Genomic DNA, 24,765 nt, shown 5'->3' on the forward strand with positions numbered 1-24,765 from the left:
GCTTAAATCCAGCTTTCTCAACTTGAGAAAATGGAAGTTCATCCATGACAATCATCTTACAACAAGCTGTTAAACAAGCATCAGAAGACCATTTCCTCATAGCTAAAGATGCATTTGTTGTTTGATCACTAGTTAAAACACACTGGTCTAATTCCATCCTAGGAGGATACTTCTTGCATACTTTCTCAATGTGACGACTAAGTGTACTAGTGCCATTAAAACTAGAATCACCAGCAAGTTCAGTAAAGCAATAAACACACTTAGCTTGTACTTCATGGCCAACTTTTACCTGCTTTCCATCAACGGTATTGTAAATCGGCTTGTCAAATTTTTCAAAGTGTTCCCAAACCCAACTCCTTGAACTTGGCTTCAATGGCTTCACTTTTTTCTTCTCTGTCCTCTTTCTCTTGATCTTCTGTGATGTTGGAGGCTGCTTTTCTTCTTTTCGTTCTTCTTCAGAAGCTGGAACAATTTCTTTCGCCATCGTCAAATCATCAGTGGCCATATTCAAAGTATGAGACTATGCGTGATTGACTGAAGCTGAGGAGGAAAAAAAAAATCGAAAACAATATCAACACTAAACTAAAGCATAAATTCAAGTATTCAACAACTTGGAAACAACAAAAAATAAAAACAAAACACCAAAATTTTGGGTCAATTATACAAAATTGCACTATCTGCATTCACTTCTTGAGAAAAATTGCAGAGAATAGCAGAACCAGAAAGTTAAACAATTTTTTTTCAAATATTCTAAATCCTGTATCATGCAACAAACAAATTTATCACAGACCCACAACAAGAAAGATCATCACAGACCCACAACAAGAAAGATCATCACAGACCCACATCACCAAGATCAGTTACCCTAAAACAATTACCAAAAAAAAAAAGAGAGCAAGATTTATAGAAAGAGGGAGAGATTGGAGCTATGCGTACCACAGTGGTGGTGTTGTTCTCCAGGTGATAGCAAACAGTGCAGACCTTGACCTTCCCTGAATCCCCGTAGAAAAAATTGATAGCAGACGTTCCTCGCAGACCTTCCTCACATACTAATCTGCTCACGGAGTCACGGCCATGAAAGATTGAAAGGAGATCGCATCAATTTCACAATTTAGGATATTGGAAGAGGTGGTTTCGAATTCAATCCCAACAATGAAGAGAAGGTTTTACGTACAGTGGATCAGAGAGATAGAAACGGCGAGGTTGGGTCGGCGGTAGAAGCAGCGACAGGGTGGGTTGGCCGTTCAACAAAAATGGTGGCACTGGCCGAGAGAGATAGTGTGAGTCGAAGAGAGTCAAGAAAGGCGTCGCTGAGAGAGTGAGGCTGAGAGGTTAGGGTTAGTGAAGATTAGTTGGGTTAGGAATCACCTGTGCACACATATTGTAAGACTAAATATCACTGCCAATAATCTGCAAACATGTGTCAATCTAACCAATTTTCGGGCCTTCGGGCTTTTTTTTTTTGATTTCTTGGGCCCGGGCCCGGACCGTATTATATTTATTTCGGGCCGGGCCTTACAAAACTAGTAAAACAGATATTAAAGCCCGGACCGTTCGGGCCGGTCCCGGGCCGGTTCCGGGTCTGGTTTCGGGCTTCCGGGCTAAAATCCCAGCCCTAGTTTATCTCGTGGATTGGCTCTCGATAATGAGTTTCAAAGGTTGATTATGATTTATAATATTATTTGACAAATTGCTTATTTCCGAGGTAATTTTCCGGAATTAAGTATATTTCTAATTGTCGATTTAAGTTCCTGGAAGATTCTCGAGATGAGTTTCGATGGAGTTGGATTTTCTCATTTATTTATTGACTTTCGGTTTTGGCATCGGGAATGCCTAATTAAGGATTTTGGATTTGGTTGGTTTCTTGGAGATTTTGAGAGATTTTTGGAAATGGAATTTGCTTATACTAATTTCCGGTTTCCTTTACGGATTTGAGGATATTTTGGGCGTGTGGGACACGCCGTCGATTTATTTCTATTTCTCACTTATTTATTTTGAGATTGAGAGTAATCTTGGCGTGCGGGGTCACGTCGTTGAATACATGGTTTCTATCTCGTGAGAAATGTGGGGAAGCTACATGGATTTACTGATTTTCAATGATTTTTCCTCACCATACGCGGGTCATGTGATTTGGTCTCCTCCTCACAGACTTTGTGTTTGTGAGTGGCAGTTGAGGTAGCTTATTCTCCTCCTCACTTACTTTGTGTATGTGAGTGGCAGTCGAGGTGATTTATTCTCCTCCTCACGTGGGTGGCAGTCGAGGTCATATTCTCCTCCTCACACAATCTATGTGTGAGTGGAAGTTGAGGTTATTAGTTCTCCTCCTCGCACAATCTATGTGTGAGTGGCAGTCGAGGGTAGGTAGAGCCTGGGAGGCTCCATTACCCGTATGGTGATATTTCTTCCCCATATCCTATCATTACTTGACTAGCGGGGCCTAGTCTGATTTCCGTTTAACCAGCGGGGCTGGTCTTATTCTGTTGAGTATCGGAGTTTCCATCCTTCCTTTCAGTTGTTTGGGACTAGCAGGGCTAGTCGGTTTTCTTGAGCGGAACTCCTTTTGTTTCGTTTTCCTAAATCAGTGCATGCATCGGGAGATTTTTTAATAAATTAAATGTGGGAAAGTATAAAATCTCTTTTGTTTAAAATTGCTTATTTTTGTCCACTCACACTAACGTGTTTTCAATACTTTCCCCTGGGCCCTTCAGTTTCAAATGCCCAGTTTGCAGGCGAATTAGTGAGGTCGAGCGTACACGGAGTTGAGGCATAGTCAACAGCATGGCTTCCGCGTTTGCCTTTGAGTTAGGTTGTCCTTATTTACCTTTCTATTAGAATTGCCCTGATTACCTATGGGATATATGTTTTTCAAGTTGAGGTTTGTGTTTTGTGAATTGGAGATTGATGTTGAGTTGGGGAGCAGGGTGGCTCCAGAAGTATGAGGATGATTTGATTTAGAAGTGTAAATGCTTTCTACAGGTTTTGGGTAGCCCATTTTAGGGGAAGTTCCGCCAAATTTTTGATAGAATTTTTTCTAAGGTGGGCCCCGCAGGGCCACTTCGGATTTCAGGGTGAAATCCGGGGCGGGTCCTGTCACATATGATTTGGGTTAGGAGTTCATCTTAATCAGCATTACGAGTGGACGATAGTGCGACACGTGACCAGCGTGTCCGCATATCAACCAAAAACATAAAACATCTAAGCAGTCCGTAAGTTGGTTGAGTCGATCAACAGAATCCCTTTGGAGTCTTTGTAAGAATGAAATTATTTCTTTAGTTTAGTGTCCTTTGCATAGGATGGTCGTGATCCTTAAAAAAAACAGGCTTTACAGAATGAAAGATTGGCCTTATAATCAACCAATGAAGGTTTTGGTTGAGCCACAATGTCACAATTTACTTTGAGAAGTAGAGAGAGGAGCCAAGTCTCCATACATGGCGTCAAAACCATGATTTTGCCGTAGGGGGATCATGGCGCAGGCGCTGGCCGGCCGGTGGTGCATGGTGGGTGCGGCGGAGGTGCAATTCTCTCTTTGAATCGACTTTTGATTCTTACTTCTCTTCGTTTTGAAGAAGAGATGTCCGTGTGAAGTCTTTAGTATCACGGATCATCATATCATGACATAGGTGTCCCAAACGGTTGTGCCAAAGCCTATATGTGTCAAAATCCCATAAGTCGTCTCTCATGACATGATTGGATTCAATAACTCGAATAGTGGTTGCATACAACCCACTAGAGTGACACATAAGTTTCTCTAATACTCGTTTATTTCCGTAGTCATTAGAGGTAATGCAAAGGAACTCTTGTCCATTCTCACAATATGTTTCCACATGAAAACCATTGACTCTTATATCTTTCAAATAATAAAGTTCGAATTAAGGTATGTCCAGGACATTAAGTAAAAGAATCGACACTTTATTAATAGCTAATGATTACATCAAAGTTTCTTTAACCAAAGTCTAATCCAAAATGAAATCAAACTGAGACAGATTGTAGTCTCTCAATCTGTTCGGTTACTCCAATCAAATATAATCAGGAAAGTAGGAAGAGATGTCGGTGAAGTGAGACTCTCTTAAGTATCACTCATCATACTTAATTAGGTGATCCTAGAAAGAAAGAGTTAATACAAAATGTCATTATTGCCATTACATAATTCTTGGAAATAAAAGACTATAATAAAAATCTGTGGCATTTTTTTCTTCATCGCCAGATTTAATGTCTTCTTGAACTCGATGTCATGATCGCCATGAGGCGGCTACCTTCTTAGGTACATTGCAAACTCAGGTCTATTGATCAGACGTTCCATATCAAAAATAGACACCATGAAGAGGATTCTCCCTTGATTGAGGCGCATTGGCGCAATGTGCATGATCCCTAGGACCGGAGGCGTTGGAAAATTATGACCATGGCCAACGTTGGCTCTATGGTTTCCAACCCTTCGTCCCTCAAAGTCACGGCTCCTACGGTGGCGTGATTGTCACCTTTGGCGACTACCTTCATGAGCATTTCGATCATATGGATCATGACGTCTATGGCGACTTTTTCTAGCAATGAGACGATGCTCTGGATAGCTATCTCGAAGCCTATCAATTTCTCTTCTCACAAGCCCGTTGCCTTGCCTTTCAGCAATTTCCATAGCTTCAATAAGATGTTGAAAGCTTGTGATTCGTCTTGCATCTATATGAGTCCGAAATAAATCACAGGACCTCATAGCATAGACAGGGAAGGTATTGAAGGTTTTCTCAATCAATTGTTCTTCTGTGATCGTCTTGCCACAGAAGCGCATCATTCCTATGATGCAAAGAGCTTCCGAATAAAATTGTATGACTGTATCAAAGTCAGAGAAGCGAAGATCATTCCATTCTACTTCTAAACTCGGAGGGATGGAGTCACGAACGTTGCCATAACGTTCACGAAGCGCTTGCCATAGCTTTATAGCGCTATCCTCATTCATGAACTCAAACCTGAGGTCCCTATCCATGTGACGCATCATTAGGCCAAGTACCCTAGAATTGTCGATCTCAGTTTGAAGGTCTGGAGCAGTTCCTTTATGACAAAGCTCTTGGATTGTATGCAATAAGTCACGGGCAATAAGGTGGAGCTCAACATCCTGAGCCCACATTAGGTATCTTTTGCCTGCATAATCCAATGGAAAAAAATCGAGTATGTTCGAGTTTGACATCCTGAAAAAGGGTGATCGAAATAAGAACGAATTAGTTTTGGAGCTAAACTTCCACGAAAACGAATAATAATAAGATTTCCGAGCTATGCTACCAAGAAATCGATTTCCAAGAATATTTGGATTAGACCGAAACATTGATGTTTAATATGGTCATAATTTGATGCTTGCGGACGCTCTTAGTCCGAATATTATGAACACTCTTAGTTCATTGATTACGAACGCTCTTAGTTCGAATATTATGAACACTCTTAGTTCATTGATTATGAACGCTCTTAGTTCGTTCAGCGTGAATCCCCATAATTCCGCTTATTAAACAATCGAACCCATGTTCGTATATGGCAAATCCTGCAGCAAATAAAGAAATTTAAAAGACAAGAAAGCAGGAACTTCAATCTTTAAAACTTACTTGTTGAAATTCGGAGCAGATTCTCTTCTGAACAGCTCCCACTTCGAATGGTGTATAGGTCTCAAAACGACTCCAATAGGGCTGAAATTTGGGGAGCTCAGATAGAAGAGACAGAGACGAACAACTTTGATGAAGGAAGGATTTTGATTTGAGGTCCCGATCAAGACTTTTCGGGGCGTGAAAACAGGCTGATCTGCACAGGAACGAGCGTGCTGCTGTGCTGCAGGGGCAGCAGGCGTGCGACGATGCTGCAGGGGTAGTAGGCGGCACACGGGTGCTCAATGGTTGCAGGGGAAGCGTACGGTATGGCTAGCTAGGGCTAGGAGCTTGCGGCAGTTGGTATTGACCGAAAACAGGAAAAACTGGGCAAAAAGTCGTTTCTGCCAGTTTTTCTGCAGGAGGACAACTAGTTTGACGGCCGGTTCAGGGGCTTCTAGACTGGTTCTTGGTGTTCCGCTTCCGGTTCCTAAATCCTAGGACAGGCCAGTGCTGCTAACAAAATTTGGTGTCAATTGGGTGTCCGGAAGGTGGTTAACCGCTTCAGTAAGTTTCTGGCCAGTTTTGGTTGTGTTGTCGCCAGTTCTGGACTCCTTGGGTCAAGGGCTATTAGTTGGGAGGTGGAGCCAACTAGGGTTTGCGGGTTTCGACTTGTTTGAGGGTTTTGGTTTGGTTATTTGTTACAGGGTTATGGCTCGTGCTGATAACGTGTTTAAGGAAAATATGATTTGCAGAGAGAATTGATGGGAGAATTGTAGTAGTATTATTGATAATAGGAGCCCTATATATATAGGGATTTACAGAGTACACAAAAGGTAATAGAATCCGAACATAATTAGGAAATCTAGAACCTTCTCCTATTACAACTCTAAGACTAAACCCTAATTTGAAGAGTCACACATGATATCGACTTCCTTCAACAGCTGCTATAATTTTCACAATGAACTTTGCTTTTCTTTTAATGCAATAAAATTGTTGATCCTTGAGATCGAATACATAGAAAGCTATGGTATCCAGAAATTAATGAACAAATACAATCACTTAGATTGAACATATAATGAGGAGGGATTCATTGGAGGCACTGAGACTTCAACAGTGCCTTCAAGCATCTGTATCACTTTCTTTATGGTAGGTCTTATTGATGGATCCTCTTGAATGCACCAAAATGCAATCATCAAGTACTTCTCCAACTCCTTGATGCCATCCATTGCCTGATCGTCACTGACTTTCTGCAACAACAGATGCAGTTTCTTTTGCTCATAGCAATTGTATGCCCAGTCGGCTAATATCATTTGATCTTCAGCTGGTGCTTGTGCTTCATAGTTTTTCCTGCAGCAAACAATCTCTAACAACACAATGCCGTAGCTATAGACATCAACCTTCACTGTGACGGGCAAACTTTTGAACCATTCAGGAGCGACATAACCTTTTGTGCCTCTGATTCTAGTAGTTGTTCGAGTTTGGTCAGATTTCAAAAGCTTGGATACTCCAAAATCAGCTATTCTTGCTGTGAAAGAATCGTCGAGAAGAATGTTTTGAGGCTTAATGTCACAATGTATGATTTGGCTGCTTCACTCCTCATGCAAATACAAGAGCCCTCTTGCAGTTCCCAAGGCAATTTTTTTCCTTTTATTCCAGTTTGGTCTTGACTCTCCGAAGAGGAAGGCTGCTAGAGAGCCATTGCTCATGTACTCATACACAAGAAGCTGGTGTTGCCCCTCTTTACAAAATCCGAGTAGTTGGACTAAATTTCTGTGATTTGTTCCACCAATTGCGCTAACTTCAGCTTTGAATTCCAAATCATTTTCTTTGACCACAGTGTTCAATCTCTTGACAGCAATGAACTTCCCAGTATGAGATGCTAAAACTCCTTTGAAAACGGTTGCAAGAGCACCACGACCTAGCTCTTCCTCGAATCCGTTGGTGGCTTCTTTTAGCTCCATGTAAGTGAAACATTTCAGATTCATGCCTTGAACCACAGGATAAAGTCGATTCACCTTTGCACGAGAACCAACCAGATGGGTTATTTTAAAAACAACCAAGTTGGTTGATATTAAAATGATCACTGCTCCAATGATGAGCAGAGTTAGACTATCTTTCTCTTTTGTTGAGCCTTTCCTTATTTTCACCAGAGATAACCATTTAACATCGTCGTTGATCCTCCCGTTCGAAAGAGGGATTCGCTTCTTCCAACAATCACCACTTCCTTCATTGAAAATGGCAATGGCACATAAACAATCGGCTAAGCAACTTTGCTTGCACCGTTCCTTATTAACTGGCTGGAAATGCTCATAATCTCCACCAGGCCAATCAGTGAATTGAAGCTCTTGAACTTCAAAGAGGTCTATTTCTGATGAGGCTTTATCACAACTTTGGGGAACAAAGTTTTGCGTGCACCCTTTCCTTTCATCATCTTGGTCAATGAGGATGTAACTCGGAGGGCACGAGCAATTAGTATGAGCTGCATCCTCATCATGTCTACATAAGCTGTTAAACCCACATGCACCCCCACCTGTATATTCCAGAATTGCTGTGCAAATATTTGGAGGTATGACGGTAAAAGTGGACCAAGCACTCAAAGAGTCGGTGCTTTTCTGGTGCATATAGTGCCTCAAAACTCCATCATAGTCAAGAGTTGCTCTCTGGTAGACGTCTTGAGTGGAAACTGGATCTTCTAAGACCACATGAAGTGTGCTTCCGTTCTGTGGTGTGAGGTAAATAGAGCCAGATTGGTTGAAGATGACCTGAAAGCCACTACCAGTTTCAATTGACCAGTAGAGAAAATTAGGACTCTTCAATGGATAATTCACTGTATAAAGCGTAAGACTTCCACCGTACTCTAGAGTAAACTTGAATCTTCCTTCTAAGTTGGGCAAAGAGACTGCTGTTTAGATTAAGGGTCTGTGTGGGAAGGATGGTATCGGTTGGATGATCAAAACTCTGCCACAAATAGGTTGAATTTTGGGCTGCCAGAACGAAATTTCCTGTGTCCAGCATGGCTGCATAGGCAACTCCAGTAGTATCCGTAGACTGACCATCAGCAATGTTTGTTCGTTTGTCTGTTCTAATATCAGTTAGAGTAAACTTGCCGTCAAAAGAGAATTCAACTTTTGATCCTTGTTGCACTGGATTATTGCGATTGGCTGACCATACTATAGTCTTTTCATGTATATTGGCAAAACAGATGGCTAGTAAGAAGCCAGCATTGCCAATTTTTCTGAAGCCGAACGCAATAAGGGATGAGCCCAAAGATATAGTTTTGTAACTTTGAGCAATGGTGAAAAAGGGAAGCTGTAGAAGGACAAGCAGAAAGCATATAGAATATTGTAGTTCAAAAGCCATGATATGAAGTTATGAAGATCCACAATACATTCTTATGCCTACTATGATCCATTGAATTCATCGAAAGTGCATTAAAGTCATCGAAAGTGCATTAAAATCAGAGACACCAAGACTTATTTTACAGCTGCTTGTTTCTGTAATTTTTCATATCTTCGTGTTACTAATGAAAAGTTGATGGTGCAGCGGCAGTTATTGTGCTCGAGTGTCCCAGACAATATGAGCAACTGAAAGAGCAATGTTTCGATTGCTTTGTTCAAATTCTTAAGGGCTGTCTGTTATTTGTGTTAACCTGCAAAATGATACTATATGGCAAAAATGGCCGGCTGTTTTGTTACTTAATTATTTCATATGACTAATGGTATTTAGTATTTAGTTTATCTGTCTTAGAAAATATACTCTGCTCGGTCATTCCACAAGCGCTTTCATTGAAAGCAAAACTTTACACATTAAAAGGAAAACGTAACAATTGAAACAGTGAACTAGCCCACACATCAAAATGGCAACCTCAACGTGAAACTGAAGGTATATGCTTGAAGCTGAAGCTAATTTCTAATGAAAACCTGCAGGTATATGTTTTACAACCACACCTTATTATTCCTAATGAAATCATAATGATCTCTTATGATGAAGGACACACAAAATCCAAGTGATCACAGAACAAAGCTACAAATTAAACACACATGAAAGAAAACACACAGTAAATAAACATGAAAAGCTAGCTAGTACTGGCTGTAAATCTTTGACTGCAACACAAACCAAACAAGTTTCACGCCACTGTTATATGGGGATGGGCATGGTCGAACATGTACTTCCACTAATCCTTCAAGTATCTGTACAACCTTCCTCATCGTGGGTCGAAGAGATGGGTCTTCTTGAATACACCAAAGAGCAATCATGACAGTCTCCTCCAGCTTCATTTCACCTTCCAAGGCGTCGACTTCGTGATCCAGAACAGACTCTAACGCTCCCGGTAGCAATCATAAACCCAATCAGTCGAAATTGCTTTCTCTTCACAGTTATTTTCCATATCAACACTTCTCCTGCAGCAAATGATCTCTGGCAGCACAACTCCAAAGCTAGACACATCAACTTTGGTAGCGATCGCCGTGTTCCTAAACCACTCAGGTGCAACATACCCTTTTGTTCCTCTAATGGCAGTATGCGTCTTGCTCTGATTCGTCATCAATAGTTTCGCCAAGCCAAAATCAGAGATCCAAGCAATGTAATTATCATCAAGAAGAATGTTCTGAGGCTTTATATCACAAAGGATGATTTGCGTGGTACACTCTTCATGCAAATACAGAAGCCCTTTGGCAACACCACAAGCAATTTCCATTCGCTGCCTCCAACTGGGTTTCTCATCACCAAAAAGGAAGCTTGCTAGTGTTCCATTGCTCAAGAATTCATATACTAGTGATCGCTGTTGTCCCTCATCACAATATCCAACTAGGTGAACCAGATTCTTGTGATGTGTCTGACCAATAATGTTCAGTTCCGTCTTGAATTCCTTCTCACCATCTTGTATCACGCAGTTGAAGTTCTTCACAGCCACCTGGACACCCGAACCAATTTGTATTATCCTTTGTAAACAATTCCAAAAGAACCCTTCCCTATTTCTTCGTTGATTCCATTTGTTGCTTCTTCAAGCGCTTTGTGACTAAAAGAATGAAAATTTGTGTCCAAATCAATTTGCGGAAACCTTGCATGTTTCTTCTGGAAACCAAAGAAAAGTCCCAGACAAACTGCAGTACCTAACATAAAACTAACAAAGACAGAGGTGCCCAAAGGAACTGATCCCACATGTACCGAAGTGGTCCTGTTCTTCTTCTTCTTAACTGTCGTCAATTTGATGAACATTGTCGCATTCAGGTTGTTATCTTCTGTCCCATATGAGAGCGGAAACTTCTTTTTCTGACAGGTTTGATAGCTGTAAATAGCAACAGCACATGAACAATCTTGCAAGCAAGATTGACTGCATGTATCGGCAGTAGAATCACTTAACTGCATATAGCTGGAGGTGAGCCAATCATTTCCATCAGACTCTAGAATAAACTTGAATATTCCTTCTGAGTAATATGATGGATCTATCAATTAGTGGATGTCAAAGGTACCAACCCAATAACTGTTGAGTTGTATGGAAGTATGGATAACACACTAAAGTTAATGGTATTTCATAACTAATTGACTGAGAAGCATCTCGGGGGGCCTGGACCTGCAAATGGAGAAATTACTGGTGGGTTGGTTGATTCCGCATTTGAGGATGGAATACTTGCTGGGAAACATTAGAGGGTATGCACTCTTTTTAGGTGAGAAGTTTCACAAAATTCAAAGGTTATAACAAGCGTTTCACCTTCACATTTTCTCACTCCCAACTCCAGAAACAGAGTCCAAGGCACAAATAACCCCATCAATTCCTCTTATTTCAGAATAAAATTACTCAAATTGAACATTCTGTTAATTCCAACAAAATAAACCACTCACAGCAAGCAAAATTCAGTACCCAATAAACAAAAAGCTCCAAAGTTTTTACCTTTCTATTATTTCCCAAGTTATTTAACCCTATCGGATTCAAATCAAAAGCAAGAAACTGAAGTTGACAGTCAAGAACAGGTGAAGTCAAAACAGTAAGGAATACTTTAACACTCACAATAGCAGTAAAAATTGGTAGCTCACCGGAGTCCATTGCAATGGTGACGTAGGGTGGTGATGGAAAGGAGAGTCCTTTCTGGTTTCTTGATTTGAAGACAACAAACAAGAAAACTGGCCTTCTGGTTTCTCTGAACAAATTTAACAAAACTTCAGCAGACTAATGACAGTAGTAAAATCCCTTTCAAAAAAAAAAATTGACAGTAGTAAAATTTCTATTGAGCCCTTTTCTGATTTTTATAAATTTGGTCAAGTTATTTTTGATTTTGATGATTTACTCCCCTATGATTTTCAAATTTACACTGTGACCCAAAGTCAACTGAATAGTGTGAGCCAAAGTGTGGGGCCAGGTCAGGTGCCATTTCAGTCGGGGAAAGGTACGAGGTTGGACTAACGTGTTAGCTTGATTATTATGGTCTGATGCGGGCGGCACTTTTAATTTGAGAGTTTAGGAGTGGATTTAATGTAACTTTATTTCTTTATTAAAGCAAATAAATTAAGACAACTCTGTGGAGAAATTTTTACTTACAAATGCCCTAATTAGTTACAAATTCTTCCTACAAAACTAGACAAAATGAGTTCACAACTCTGTGACGAGTTGATATTTACTCAATATGTACATATTTTAGATTGCTAGACTTTTATGTTTACTAGAAATATACTGCAGTGGGAGAAACTTTGTTTACAGTGCACAAAATTGTTACATTCAGGACTATCTTTACGACTTTGTTTATTGAGGTTTAGTTTTATGGAGTAACTACAAAAGCCCTTCTAAATCTGAACCTGCTGGTAGGGGAGGAGATGCTTTTTTTTTTTTTCTTTTATCCCAGAATGCGTACAAGAACATTACTGGACTAAAAGTCAAGGTGATTTTTTTTGTGTGAAATGATAGTTGTTCCTGTAATGTTCTCTTTCGGGGGGAAAAAGAAAATGATAGGTGTTCCAATACGGTAGTGTTCTTCTACAAGAACATTACTGAACTAGAAGTCAAGGTGGCTCAGCACTCCAAAGATTTTCAGGTTGGGGTGGTTGTAACTTTTTGTTTGGAATCCATTAGGTGCTCCCTTGCCCTAGATTTGCTTATGACTCTGCTTAGATTTTAGATCCCCGAGTTGTGTTGCATCCAGTGTTACATCCCGAACCTAGAAATTTCGATTTACTCTTTATTTGGGATATAATTGTTGGATACTTTCTTTTTAACCGTTATGAATGATTTAGTGGCCCTAAAAATTGACTTTTTATTCGGGTCAAAATTTGAGAAAATGTTCTTCACGAAAGTTGTAGGGGACGTTAAACCGAGCGCGAGCATATGTGGTTCGTAAAATTCGGACTTCGTATGCGAGAGTTATGGCCGAAATTGTAAAGTTACTGTTCATGGTAACTTTTTGATATAAGTGGAAAGTTACCCGGGTGGGTTTCCATTTCCGGAAACCACCCCAACTCTTTCTCTCTCCTCTCCCCCGATCTCTCTTCCTCCGGTTCGGCCCTTCTCCCTCTTCCATCAATTCCGGCGATTCCGGCCACCATCCGGCGTGCAACCGGTCACCACAGGGGCGCCTCAACCCGCTTGTGATACCAGTGACCTGGGTTTGGGGAGTTTTGGCCGGAAAAGCTCGATTTCACGCCGGGAAGGTAAGGTTGCAGTTTTGGGGATTTTGCCGATTTCCGGCCATTCCGGCCACCTCCGGCCACCATATTCACATCGAAGGTTCGGTTTTTGCAGGAGATCATTTTGCCTAAGGTCTTGCTTCTCAATTTGCTGTGTAGAGGTGGAATCGATCGAACCCGATTCTAGGGTTCTTGAGCTTTTCTGGAAAATTTTCACCGGTTCGATTCGGCCACTTAGAGGTAAAATTGATCAATGTTGTAGTTGAGAAGTTGATTGGGTCTGTTGAAATGATGTTGTTGCCGGAATTTGGTGGTCATCGGAGAAGGTCGCCGCCGGCGCGTGGGCCACTGTAGGTAGCGCGTGGTGGCGCGTAGAGCTGTGTTTTAATTGTCGTTTTAATCCCACATACCCCATAATGATTGTAGAATGTAATACTTGAAGTTTGGTGGAAATCGGAGGAATTAGGAATTGAGTTTAAATTGATTAATTAATGATTACGTGGTTTTGATCGCCGGAATTCTTTCGAATTCAATCTAGAATTTATTTATCGATGAATGAATATTGATGGAGTGTTAAGGGTGGATGTTGTAGAGTGTTGAGGAGTCGGATTTTAGGAAGAGGGATGTTTTGAATTTCCAATTATAAGTATCGTAAAGTTAAAGTTCCGTCCTGTGAATTATATATTTATGATTGTTATTCGTACAGGACGAGAGGAGTCTCCATACGAGGAAAATACCGAGCGACGTCAGGATTGAGCATATATTGTGAGTGGACTTTTATTTGCAAAAGAATGATGCATGCATTTATTTAATCGGTTCCGAAGTTATAATTTATTTATCAATTTACTTTTTCGAGCATATGGTTATTTTCGGAAACAGTTTTGGTTAATTGATTTATTTGAAGGTTTTATGGCGTGCGGGGTCACGTCATTGGATTATGCTTATTTTCCTTTATTTATTTATCTCCGACGGGATTCCCGGATTTATACTATTTATATTTTATTTATATTCAGTAAATTGAGATTTTTATGAGATTCAAGGAAATTAATCTTTATATTTATTTATATTCCTTTTATTTTGAAGATGAGATTATCTTGGCGTGTGGGACACGTCATTGGGAATTCATTTACGAGAATTGGGGAAGTTTTATGGATTTATACGGTTTTCGGATTTTCTGTTGCCATACTTGGGTGACTTATCATTGCTAGCATTGATTTTCCGCCTTTGTGGCGCGGTGATGGGATCACCGTAGCCCTCCGCCTTTGTGGCGCAGGTTACTGTCTATGTGACAGTAATTCTGTAGCCCGGTATCCTATCGCTACACTTAGTGGCGTAAGGGTATATTACGGGAGTTATGGGAGTATTTTAGCCTGGGAGGCTATCACCCAAGCCTGGGAGGCTCACTTGTATGGCTATCGTCTTCCCCTACTCTTTATATTATTTTCGACTAGAGGGGCTAGTCCGATTTATTTTAGCCAGCGGGGCTGGTTCTTTTTCGTTGAGTATCGGAGTTTCCACCTTTTCTTTTATTCGATTATGACTAGCGGGGCTAGTCGGCTTTCATGAGTGGAACTCCTTTTGTTTTACTTTCGTTAATCCTTGCATGCATCGGGATTTGTAAAGAAATAAATGTGGGAAAGTATAAAATACATTTGGTTTTAAATTGTTTATTTTTGTCCACTCACGCTAACGTGTTTTCAATACTTTTCCCCTGGGCCCTTCGGTTTCAAATGCCCAGTTTTTAGTGTTGCTGCTCGGCGTCCTGAAGTGAGCCATAGTGACCGCATCCGCTTCCGTCATCATATTTTGTAGGTTATTTATTTAGCCTACTGTACTCTGTGTTAAACTTATATTCCTAGAATGCTCTGATTACTAAGGGATATGTGACCCAAACTTGTACGAATTATATTGGAGGTCTATGACCTAACTTTGGTGATTGTAGTAACTTATACCTTTTGGAGATTATGTTTGATGCTGTTAGCTTTTGAGATGGGATTGGTAGAATTTGGGAGCAGGGTGACTCCAGGAGTTGTGGCTGGATTACTAGAAGTGAATTTTGTTTTCTGCAGGATTTTGGGTTATCCATTTTTGTGGGAGGTTACGCCGAAATTTTTGGTAAATCTCCTTTAAAGGTGGGTCCCGCAGGACCACTTCGGATTCCAGGGTGGAATTCGGGGTGGGTCCTGTCATCCAGCCCCTGTAGTATGGTTCATTTTATGGTAGTTGGGTTACTTTTGTGGCGTAAAAGTAACTCGTTGATGCATTCAAGAGGTCTTATGGCAGGTAACTTTCTTTATGGTCACTTTCTTTGAAGTAACTCCTTGATCATTTTATGGTCCATCAGTAGCATTTTGGTGCATTCGAGAGGATCCCTGACCGTGTTCATAAGAGCTTTTTTTTTTAGCATCAAAATGACCGTAATTTCCTTACAGATCCGCGGAATGAATGGAATTAATGATTTAGAGATTATAGTCAAGTATAATTGCTGGTATATTTAATTATTTGCCCAGTGGTTGTTCAACATATCTACTTATTTTGCTGCTACAATTTTCACAAGCTTAGTCTGTACAATGAACTTAGCTTTTCTTTCAATGCACAAAATTGTTGACTCTTTGATGATTGAACACACAGAAAGTTCTGCAATCCAGAAATCAATGGATAAATGTGATCACTTATATTGAACATATAATGAGGACAGATTTGGAGGCACTGTGACCTCAACAGTCCCTTCGAGCATCTGTGTCACTTTCTTTATGGTAGGTCTTACTGATGGATCCTCTTGAATGCACCAAAATGCAATCATCAAATACTTTTCCAACTTTTCGATGCCATCCATTTCCTGATCGTCGCCTACATTCTGCCACAACAGATGCAGTTTCTTTTGCTTATAGCAATCGTATGCCCAATCGGCTAATATAATTTCATCTTCAGCTGGTGCTTCTGGTTCGTAGTTTTTCCTGCAGCAAACAATCTCCAACAACACCATGCCATAGCTGTAAACATCAACCTTCACTGTGACAGGCATACTTTTGAACCATTCAGGAGCAACATAACCTTTTGTGCCTCTGATTCTAGTAGCTGTTCGAGTTTGGTCAGATTTCAGAAGCTTGCATACCCCAAAGTCTGCTATTCTTGCTGTGAAAGAATCGTCTAGAAGAATGTTTTGAGGCTTAATGTCACAATGTATGATTTGGTTGCTGCACTCCTCATGCAAATACAAGAGCCCTCTTGCGGTTCCTAAGGCAATTTTTTTTCTTGTATTCCAGTTTGGTCTTGGCTCTCCGAAGAGGAAGGTTGCTAGAGAGCCATTGCTCATGTACTCATACACAAGAAGCTGGTGTTGCCCCTCATTACAAAATCCGAGTAGTTGGACTAAATTTCTGTGATTTGTTCCGCCAATTGCGCTCACTTCAGCTTTGAATTCCAAATCATGTTCTTTGACCACAGCGTTCAATCTTTTGACAGCAATGTACTTCCCAGTATCAGATGCTAAAACTCCTTTGAAAACTGTTGCAAAAGCACCACGACCTAGCTCCTCCTTGAATCCGTTGGTGGCTTCTTTTAGCTCCATGAAAGTGAAACATTTCAGATTCATGCCTTGAACCCCAGGATTAAGTCGACTGACCTTTGCATGAGAACTAACCAGATGGGTTATTATAAAGACAACCAAGCTGGTTGATATTATAATGATCACTCCTCCAATGATGAGCAGAGTTAGACTACCTTTTTCTTTTGCCTGTCCTTTCCTTATTTTCACCTGAGCTAACCCTTTAACATCTTCGTCGATCCTCCCGTTCACAAGAGGGATTCCCTTCTTCCAACAAGCACTATTTATTTCATTGAAATAGGCAATGGCACAGAAACAATCGGCTAAGCAGCTTTGCTTGCACTGTTCCTTACTAACGTTCTGGAAATACTCATAATCTCCACCAGGCCAATCGGTTAATTTTAGCTCTTTTAATTCAAAGAGGTCTGTTTCTGATGAGGCTTTATCACAACTTTGGGGAACAAAGTTTTGCTTGCACCCTTTCCTCTCATCATCTTGGTCAACGTGGATGTAACTCGGAGGACATGAGCAATTAGTATGAGCTGAATCCTCCTGTTTACATAAGCTGTTAAACCCACATGCACCACCCCCTGTATATTCCTGAATTGCTGTGCATATATTTGGAGGTATGTAGCTATAAGAGGACCAAGCAGAGTCGGTGTTCTTCGGGTGCTTATAGTGCCTCAAAACTCCATCATAGTCAAGAGTTGCTCTCTGGTAGACGTCTTGAGTGGAAACTAGATCTTCTAAGACCGGATCACCAAGCATGCTTCCGTTCTGTGCTATGAGGTATATAGATCCAGATTGGTTGAAGATGACCTGAAAGCCACTGCCAGTTTGAACTTTCAAGTAAGGAAAGTTAGTACTCTTGAATGCATAATTCATTGTATAAAGCGTAAGATTTCCACCGGAATCTAGAACAAACTTGAATCTTCCTTCGGAGTAATTTGTTGCTGTAAGTTGGGCAAAGAGACTGCTGTTTAGATTCAGGGTCTGTGTGGGAAGGATGGTATCAGTTGGATGATCAAAACTCTGCCACAAATAGGTTGAATTTCGGGTTGCCAGAACGAAATTTCCAGTGTCCAGCATGGCAGCATAGGCAACTCCAGTATCCCTAGACTGACCATCAGCAATGTTTGTTCGTTTGCCTGTTCCAATATCAGTGAGACTAAGCTCGCCTTCTGCAGAGAATTCAACGCTCGATCCTTGTTGCACTGGATTATTGCGATTGGCTGACCAGACTATAGTCTTTTCTTGTATATTTTCAAACCAGATGGCTAGTAAGAAGCCGGCATTGCCAATTTTTCTGAAGCCGAACGCGAACTCCCCAGACGGGGAGGCCCAGTGAGGGTCACTGTCCTCCTGTGCAGTAATGGATGAGCTAAGAGATATGTTTTTGTAACTTTGAGCAATGGTGAAAAAGGGAAGCGGTAGAAGGACAAGCAGAAAGCATATAGAATATTGCTGTTCAAAAGCCATGGTTCAAAAGCTTGAAGTAAATGATATGAAGTTATGAACATCCACAATACATTCTTATGCCTACTATGATCCATTGAATTCATCGATGTACATTAAAGTCATCGAAAGTGCATTAAAATCAGAGATCACTATGACTTATTTTAAAGCTTCTTGTTTCTACAATTTTTAATATCTTCGTGTTACTAATGAAAAGTTGATGCTGCAGCGGCAGTTATTGTGTTTGTTTAAGTATAATGTATTTGAGAGAGATTGATGAGAGAGATGTGTTCTTATTATTGAGAATAGGAGCCCTATATATAGGGATTACAAAGTGCTAGTTCTAATGTTACAAGGAATACCAATCCGTGTAGGATTGGGAAATCTAGAACCTTCTCTCCTATTGCTACTCCTAGTTTGATAAGGCACACTAAATCGATATTCCTTCAACACTCCCCCTTGTGCCGCTTCAAACTTGGTGGTGACGCTTCATCCGTTGCCTCGTTAAAAACCTTGCCAGGTAACAAAAACCCTGTGGGATAAAAATAACCCTGGTCGAAGGACAAAAAGAGCACAACACGTCCTTCACTCTTCGAGATCGAACATGTAGACATCATAACTCCCCCTGATGTCGATATCTCCCCCTGATTGCTATAATCGTGGGAGTTCGGATAACTTTCTCAATCCGATGCTCTTCACATGTTTCTCGAAGGTGGATTTAGGTAACGACTTAGTGAATAAGTCCGCTACATTATCCTCTGATCGGATTTGATTCACTTCAAACTTTAGGAGTGATTGTTGTTGCTGATTATAAAAGAACTTAGGCGATATATGCTTGGTGTTGTCGCCCTTGATGAAACCTAACTTCATTTGTTCAATACAAGCTGCATTATCCTCATAAATGCATGTAGGTTCATTTGTGGTAGACTTCAAACCACAACTTCCTTGAATGTGTCGAATTACGGACCTTAGCCATATACATTCACGTACAGCTTCATGTAGAGCAATAATCTCTGCATGATTTGAGGAAGTAGCAACAAGGGTCTGTTTTGTAGACCTCCAAGATATCGCAGTGCTTCCCATGGTAAAGACATAACTAGTTTGGGAGCGACCTTTGTGAGGGTCAGAGAGGTACCCTGCATCAGCAAAACCCATCAAGACATCATTGTCGTTTTGATGGAGGGAGATAGGAGAATGCCGGCCACCATGAGCGGTGGCGGCGCCGGCGGCGGCAACATGGCCGGCGGCCATTCCATGGACGGGGGCGTTTTGCCTCTTGGGGTCCAATCCCAATTTTCCGTCATTCCTTTTCTCTCTGTAGGGATAGAATAGGCCCATATCAATCGTACCTCTTAGGTATCGAAAGATTGTCTTTATACCAATCCAATGGCGGCGTGTTGGCGCAGAGCTATGTCGAGCTAACAAGTTCACTGCGAATGAGATATCCGGTCTTGTGCATTGAGCTAAGTACAATAATGCGCCTATTGCACTCAAATAGGGCACCTCGGCCTCTAATGGTTCTTCGTCCTCATCCCTTGGACGAAACGGATCTTTTCCGGGCTCAAGACTACGGCCGATCATGGGAGTACTCGTAGGCTTTGCTTTATCTTCATTAAAGCGCCTTAGGATTTTCTGAGTATATGCAGACTGATGGATCAAGATTCCATCACTACGGTGCTCGAGTTCTCAACCGAGACAAAACCGTGTTTTCCCAAGATCTTTCATCTCAAATTCGGATTTCAAGTATTTAGCAGTTACCTTCAACTCATCTAGAGTTCCAATTAGGTTCATGTCATCGACATAAACTGCTACGATTGCAAATCCGGAACTTGTTCTTTTAATGAACACGCATGGGCATATTTCATTGTTAATATATCCCTTCCCAATCAAGTAGTCACTTAGACGGTTATACCATCCGTCCGGATTGTTTTAATCCATATAGTGAGCGTTTTAATCTTATTGAAAACGCGCTCCGTGGTTTAGAGCCACTTGATTTGGGTAATTGAAGTCCATCTGGAACCTTCATATATATCTCTGAATCTAGATCCCCATAGAGATATGCTGTAACCACATCCATAAGCTGCATGTCAAGTTTTTCGGAAACTACCAAACTGACAAGGTAGCGGAACGTTATGACGTCCATTACGGGAGAATATGTCTCCTCGTAGTCAATTCCAGGGCGTTGTGAGAAACCTTGCGCCACAAGGCGGGCTTTGTATCTAACAACCTCATTTTTCTCATTACGCTTTCTAACAAAGACCCATTTATGGCCAACAGGCTTTACACTTGGGGGTGTCTGCGTTACAGGCCCAAATACCTGTCTCTTTGTTAGTGAATCCAATTCAACCTGGATTGCATCTTTCCATTTAGGCCAATCCGCTCTTTGTTGACATTCTTCAACAGAGCGAGGTTCGATATCATCATATTCTATAATTCCTTTTGCAATATGATATGCAAATGCATCATCAATCGCCATAGAATTTCTATCCATCATCTCATGTACACTAGTGTAATTTATGGAGATCTCTCTATTCTCTGGAGTTGGTTCTGACATTGGAGCGTCCCCCAATGATGTCTCTTGGACATAACCATAATCCGGAATATTCTCATGAGATGGATTATTTACATCAATGATTAATGGATTATTTTGTGCCGAACTCGCTTTCTTTCTTGGGCGAGAATCCATCGAACCTATGGGCCTCCCGCGCTTCTTGGCGGGAGCCGTGGGCCTAGCCACAACGTCACCATCATTGAGAGATGGGACGTTGGCGCCATGCTCATGCATTCTTGAGTTGGCGTCATGTCCTCTACTTTTAGGGACATCAATCCTTGCAGGCACGTTTGCAGCAGGTATGTGTGATCTCGTCACTTTAGCGATATCAGAAAACGCATCAGGCATCGAATCTGCTACGTTCTGAAGATCGAGAATTCTTCGCACTTCAATTTCTGACTGTGCGGTTCGGGGATCAAGATGAGACAGAGTGGGGACAGACCACGACAATTCCTGTCGTTCCTGTTGAACATTGATGTTCTTATCTCCCCCTAACGACGGGAAGACTGTCTCATCGAAGTGACAATCCGCAAATCTAGCAGTAAAGAGATCGCCTGTCAAGGGTTCTATGTAGCGGATAATCGTTGGAGAATCATATCCAACATAAAGGCCTAATCGTCTTTGAGGACCCATTTTGGTGCGCTGTGGCGGCGCAATAGGCACATAGACTGCACACCCAAATATGCGTAAGTGTGAGACATCAGGCTCATACCCAGTAACCATCTGGGACGCAGAGAAGGGTTGAGTGGCAGTGGGCCTCAGACGAATAAGCACAGCTGCATGCAATATTGCATAGCCCTAAGCAGAAATAGGGAGATTGGTGCGCATCACCAATGCTCGAGCAACCATTTGTAGTCGTTTAATGGTGGCTTCTGCGAGACCATTTTGGGTATGAACATGAGGAACAGGATGTTCAACATCAATCCCAATGGACATGCAATAATCATCAAAAGTCTTTGATGTAAACTCCCCAGCATTGTCTAATCTTATAGACTTAATGGGATGATCAGGGTGGTGAGCCCGTAACTTAATTATTTGTGCTAGGAGTTTAGCAAATGCAGCGTTCCTTGTGGACAATAGCATGACATGTGACCAGCGTGTCGATGCATCAACCAACACCATAAAATATCTAAATGGTCCGCATGGTGGTTGAATGGGTCCACAAATATCACCTTGGATTCTTTGCAAGAATGGTATATTTTCTTTGGTGTCCTTTGCATAGGATGGTCTCGATCCTAACTTTGCTAAAGAGCAGGCTTTGCAGAACGAATGATGGGCTTTGGAAACAACCAATGAGGATTTTGGTTGAGCCATGAAGTCACAATGGACCTTAGAAGTAAAAATGGGAGTCAAGGAAGCAGGGGTGGCGTCAAAGCCACCCTTGGGCCGCAGGGGGATGGCGGCGCCGACCGGGGATGGCCGGACTTGAGGGGGGAAGGCGCCGTGAGGCGCAGGTGCTCCTCCTTGATCCAAATTTCGAGTTTTACTTCCTTTCGTTCTGAAAAAAGGATGTCCGTGTGAAGTCTTTAATATACGGATCATCATGTCACGACCTGGGTGTCCCAAACGGTCGTGCCAAAGCCTATACGTGTCGGAATCCCATAAATCATCTCTCATGACATGGTTGGATTCAATTACTCGAATAGTGGTTGCATACAACCCACTAGAGCGACACATAAGTTTCTCTAATACTCGTTTATGTCCGTAGTCATTAGAGGTGATGCAAAGGAACTCTTGTCCATTCTCACAATGTATTTCCACATGAAAACCATTGGCTCTTATATCTTTGAAATAATAAAGTTCGAAAAACATGTCTACGACATGAGATAAAATAAATCGATACTTTATTAATAATATCCAATGATGACACCAAAGTTTCGTGACCATAATCTAATCCAATATAAAAATCAAATCGTAGACAAATCGTAGTCACTCTATCCGTTCGGCAATTTCAATTTAGTTGTGACCAGGTAAGGTAAGGCGAGATTTTGGTGGAGCGTTGCTCACTTTTAAAACCGTTCTCTCAGATCAAACCTTGCCTAGACATCACAAGTACTCTTGAGTACGCTTAGAGGGAAAGAGTTAATACAATAAGTCATTTTATTGATATAAGGCATAATTGCCATGACATAATTCTTGGAAAAATAAAAGACTATAAATAAAAATCTGCGGTATTTTGTCTTCATCGCCAGATTTAAAGTCTTTGTGAACTCGAAGTCTTGATCACCATGATGCGACTACCTTCGTAGGTACATTGCAAATTCAGGTCCATTGATCAGACGTTCCATATCAGAAATAGACACCATAAAGAGGATTCTCCCTTGATTGAGGCGCATTGGCGCAATATGCATAGTCCTTAGGACTGGTGGCGTTGGAAAGTGGTGCCCATGGCCAACGTTGGCTCCATGGTTTCCAACCCTATTTCCCTCAAAATCACGCCTCCTACGGTCGTGGGATTGTCGCCTTGAGCGATTACCTTCTTGAGCATTTCGATCGTATGGATCATGACGTCGATGGCGACTTTCTCTAGCCATAGGACGATGCTCTTGATAGCTATCTTGAAGCCTATCAAATCTTCTTTTCACAAGTTCATTGCCATGTCTTTCAGTAGTGACCATAGCTTCAATAAGCTGTTGAAAACTTGTGATTCGCCTTGCATTTACATGAGTCCGGAATAAGTCAGAGGACCTCATAGCATAGACGGGGAAGGTATTGAGGGTTTTCTCAATCAATTGGTCTTCTGTGATTGTTTTTCCACAGAGACGCATCATTGCTTTGATGTTGAGAGCTTCCGAATAAAATTGCATGACAGTGTCAAATTCATAGAAGCGAAGATCGTTCCATTCTGCTTCTGTATTCGGAAGAATGGAGTCACGAACATTGCCATATCGTTCGCGAAGCGCATGCCAAAGCTTTATGGCGCTATCCTCATTTATGAACTCAAACTGGAGGTCACTATCCATGTGACGTTTCATAAAGGCAAGTGCCTTGGAATTATCTTTCTCAGTTTGAGGGTCTGGAGCTGTTTCTATAAGACAAAGCTCTTGGATTGTATGCAATAAATCACGGGCAATGAGGTGGATCTCGACATCAGTGACCCAAATTAAGTACCTTTTGCCTGCATAATCCAATGGAACAAAATCGAGTTTGTTTGTGTTTGACATCCTGAAAGATGAAACAAAAACAAGTTAGTTTCGGAGTCAATGCTTCCACGAAAACTAAATAAGATTTCCGAGCTATGCTACCAAGAAATCGATTTCCAAGAATAATTGGATTAGACCGAAACAATGATGTTTAAATGGTCAAAATCTATGCTCACGAACGCTCTTAGTCCGTAGCTTACGAACGCTCTTAGTTCATTAAATCGATGCTTACGGACGCTCTTAGTCCGAAGTCTTACGAACGCTCTTAGTTCGTTAATTGCGTGAATCCCCACGATTCCGCTTTTCTCAAAAATCGAACCCACGTTATAAGAAAGGTGGGATGTAGAAGAAGGGAGGTTTTCAAGTCCCCGAGAAAAGAAGAAGAAATATAAATTCTGAAATTATAGGAACTTCAAAACTTACGCTTTTGAATACTTACTTGTATTTGGATCACGCGCGTGTCGATGCAGGCGTGATGGAGCGAAGCAATCCGAGTAGATTCTGTTCTGAACAGCTTGTACCTCGATTGGTGTACAGATCTCAATATGACTCCGATAAGGTTGAAATTCGGAGGTTAGATGGAAGAGACAGAGACGAACAACTTTGATGAAGAAAGTTTTTCGATCGTGCTGATAACGTGTTTAAGTATAATGTATTTGAGAGAGATTGATGAGAGAGATGTGTTCTTATTATTGAGAATAGGAGCCCTATATATAGGGATTACAAAGTGCTAGTTCTAATGTTACAAGGAATACCAATCCGTGTAGGATTGGGAAATCTAGAACCTTCTCTCCTATTGCTACTCCTAGTTTGATAAGGCACACTAAATCGATATTCCTTCAACAGTGTTCAAATTCTTAAAGGGCTGTCTCTTATTTGTGTTAATCTGCAAAA

The 24,765-nt window shown here is 41.3% G+C and overlaps 2 protein-coding genes and 1 pseudogene across 2 annotated transcripts; all 3 read right to left on the reverse strand.

The window, feature by feature from the left end:
- Window positions 1-5,748: 5,748 nt before the first annotated feature.
- On the reverse strand, window positions 5,749-9,838 carry LOC112164325 (annotated as a pseudogene).
- LOC112164326 (G-type lectin S-receptor-like serine/threonine-protein kinase LECRK4) lies at window positions 9,408-10,563 on the reverse strand (the record flags this gene model as incomplete). Its single annotated transcript, XM_024300539.2, has 1 exon — window positions 9,408-10,563. A coding segment is annotated over one exon (684 nt), but the record flags the coding sequence as incomplete, so codon positions are not given.
- Window positions 10,564-15,843: 5,280 nt separating this feature from the next.
- On the reverse strand, window positions 15,844-18,201 carry LOC112164328 (G-type lectin S-receptor-like serine/threonine-protein kinase LECRK3). Its single transcript, XM_024300540.2, has one exon. It carries the CDS (start codon window positions 18,199-18,201, stop codon window positions 15,844-15,846), a length of 2,358 nt encoding a protein of 785 aa, XP_024156308.1.
- Between the last annotated feature and the right edge of the window lie 6,564 nt (window positions 18,202-24,765).

This window comes from Rosa chinensis, chromosome 5 (genome assembly GCF_002994745.2).
Source record: "Rosa chinensis cultivar Old Blush chromosome 5, RchiOBHm-V2, whole genome shotgun sequence".
In the NCBI taxonomy this organism is placed as follows: Eukaryota; Viridiplantae; Streptophyta; class Magnoliopsida; order Rosales; family Rosaceae; genus Rosa; species Rosa chinensis.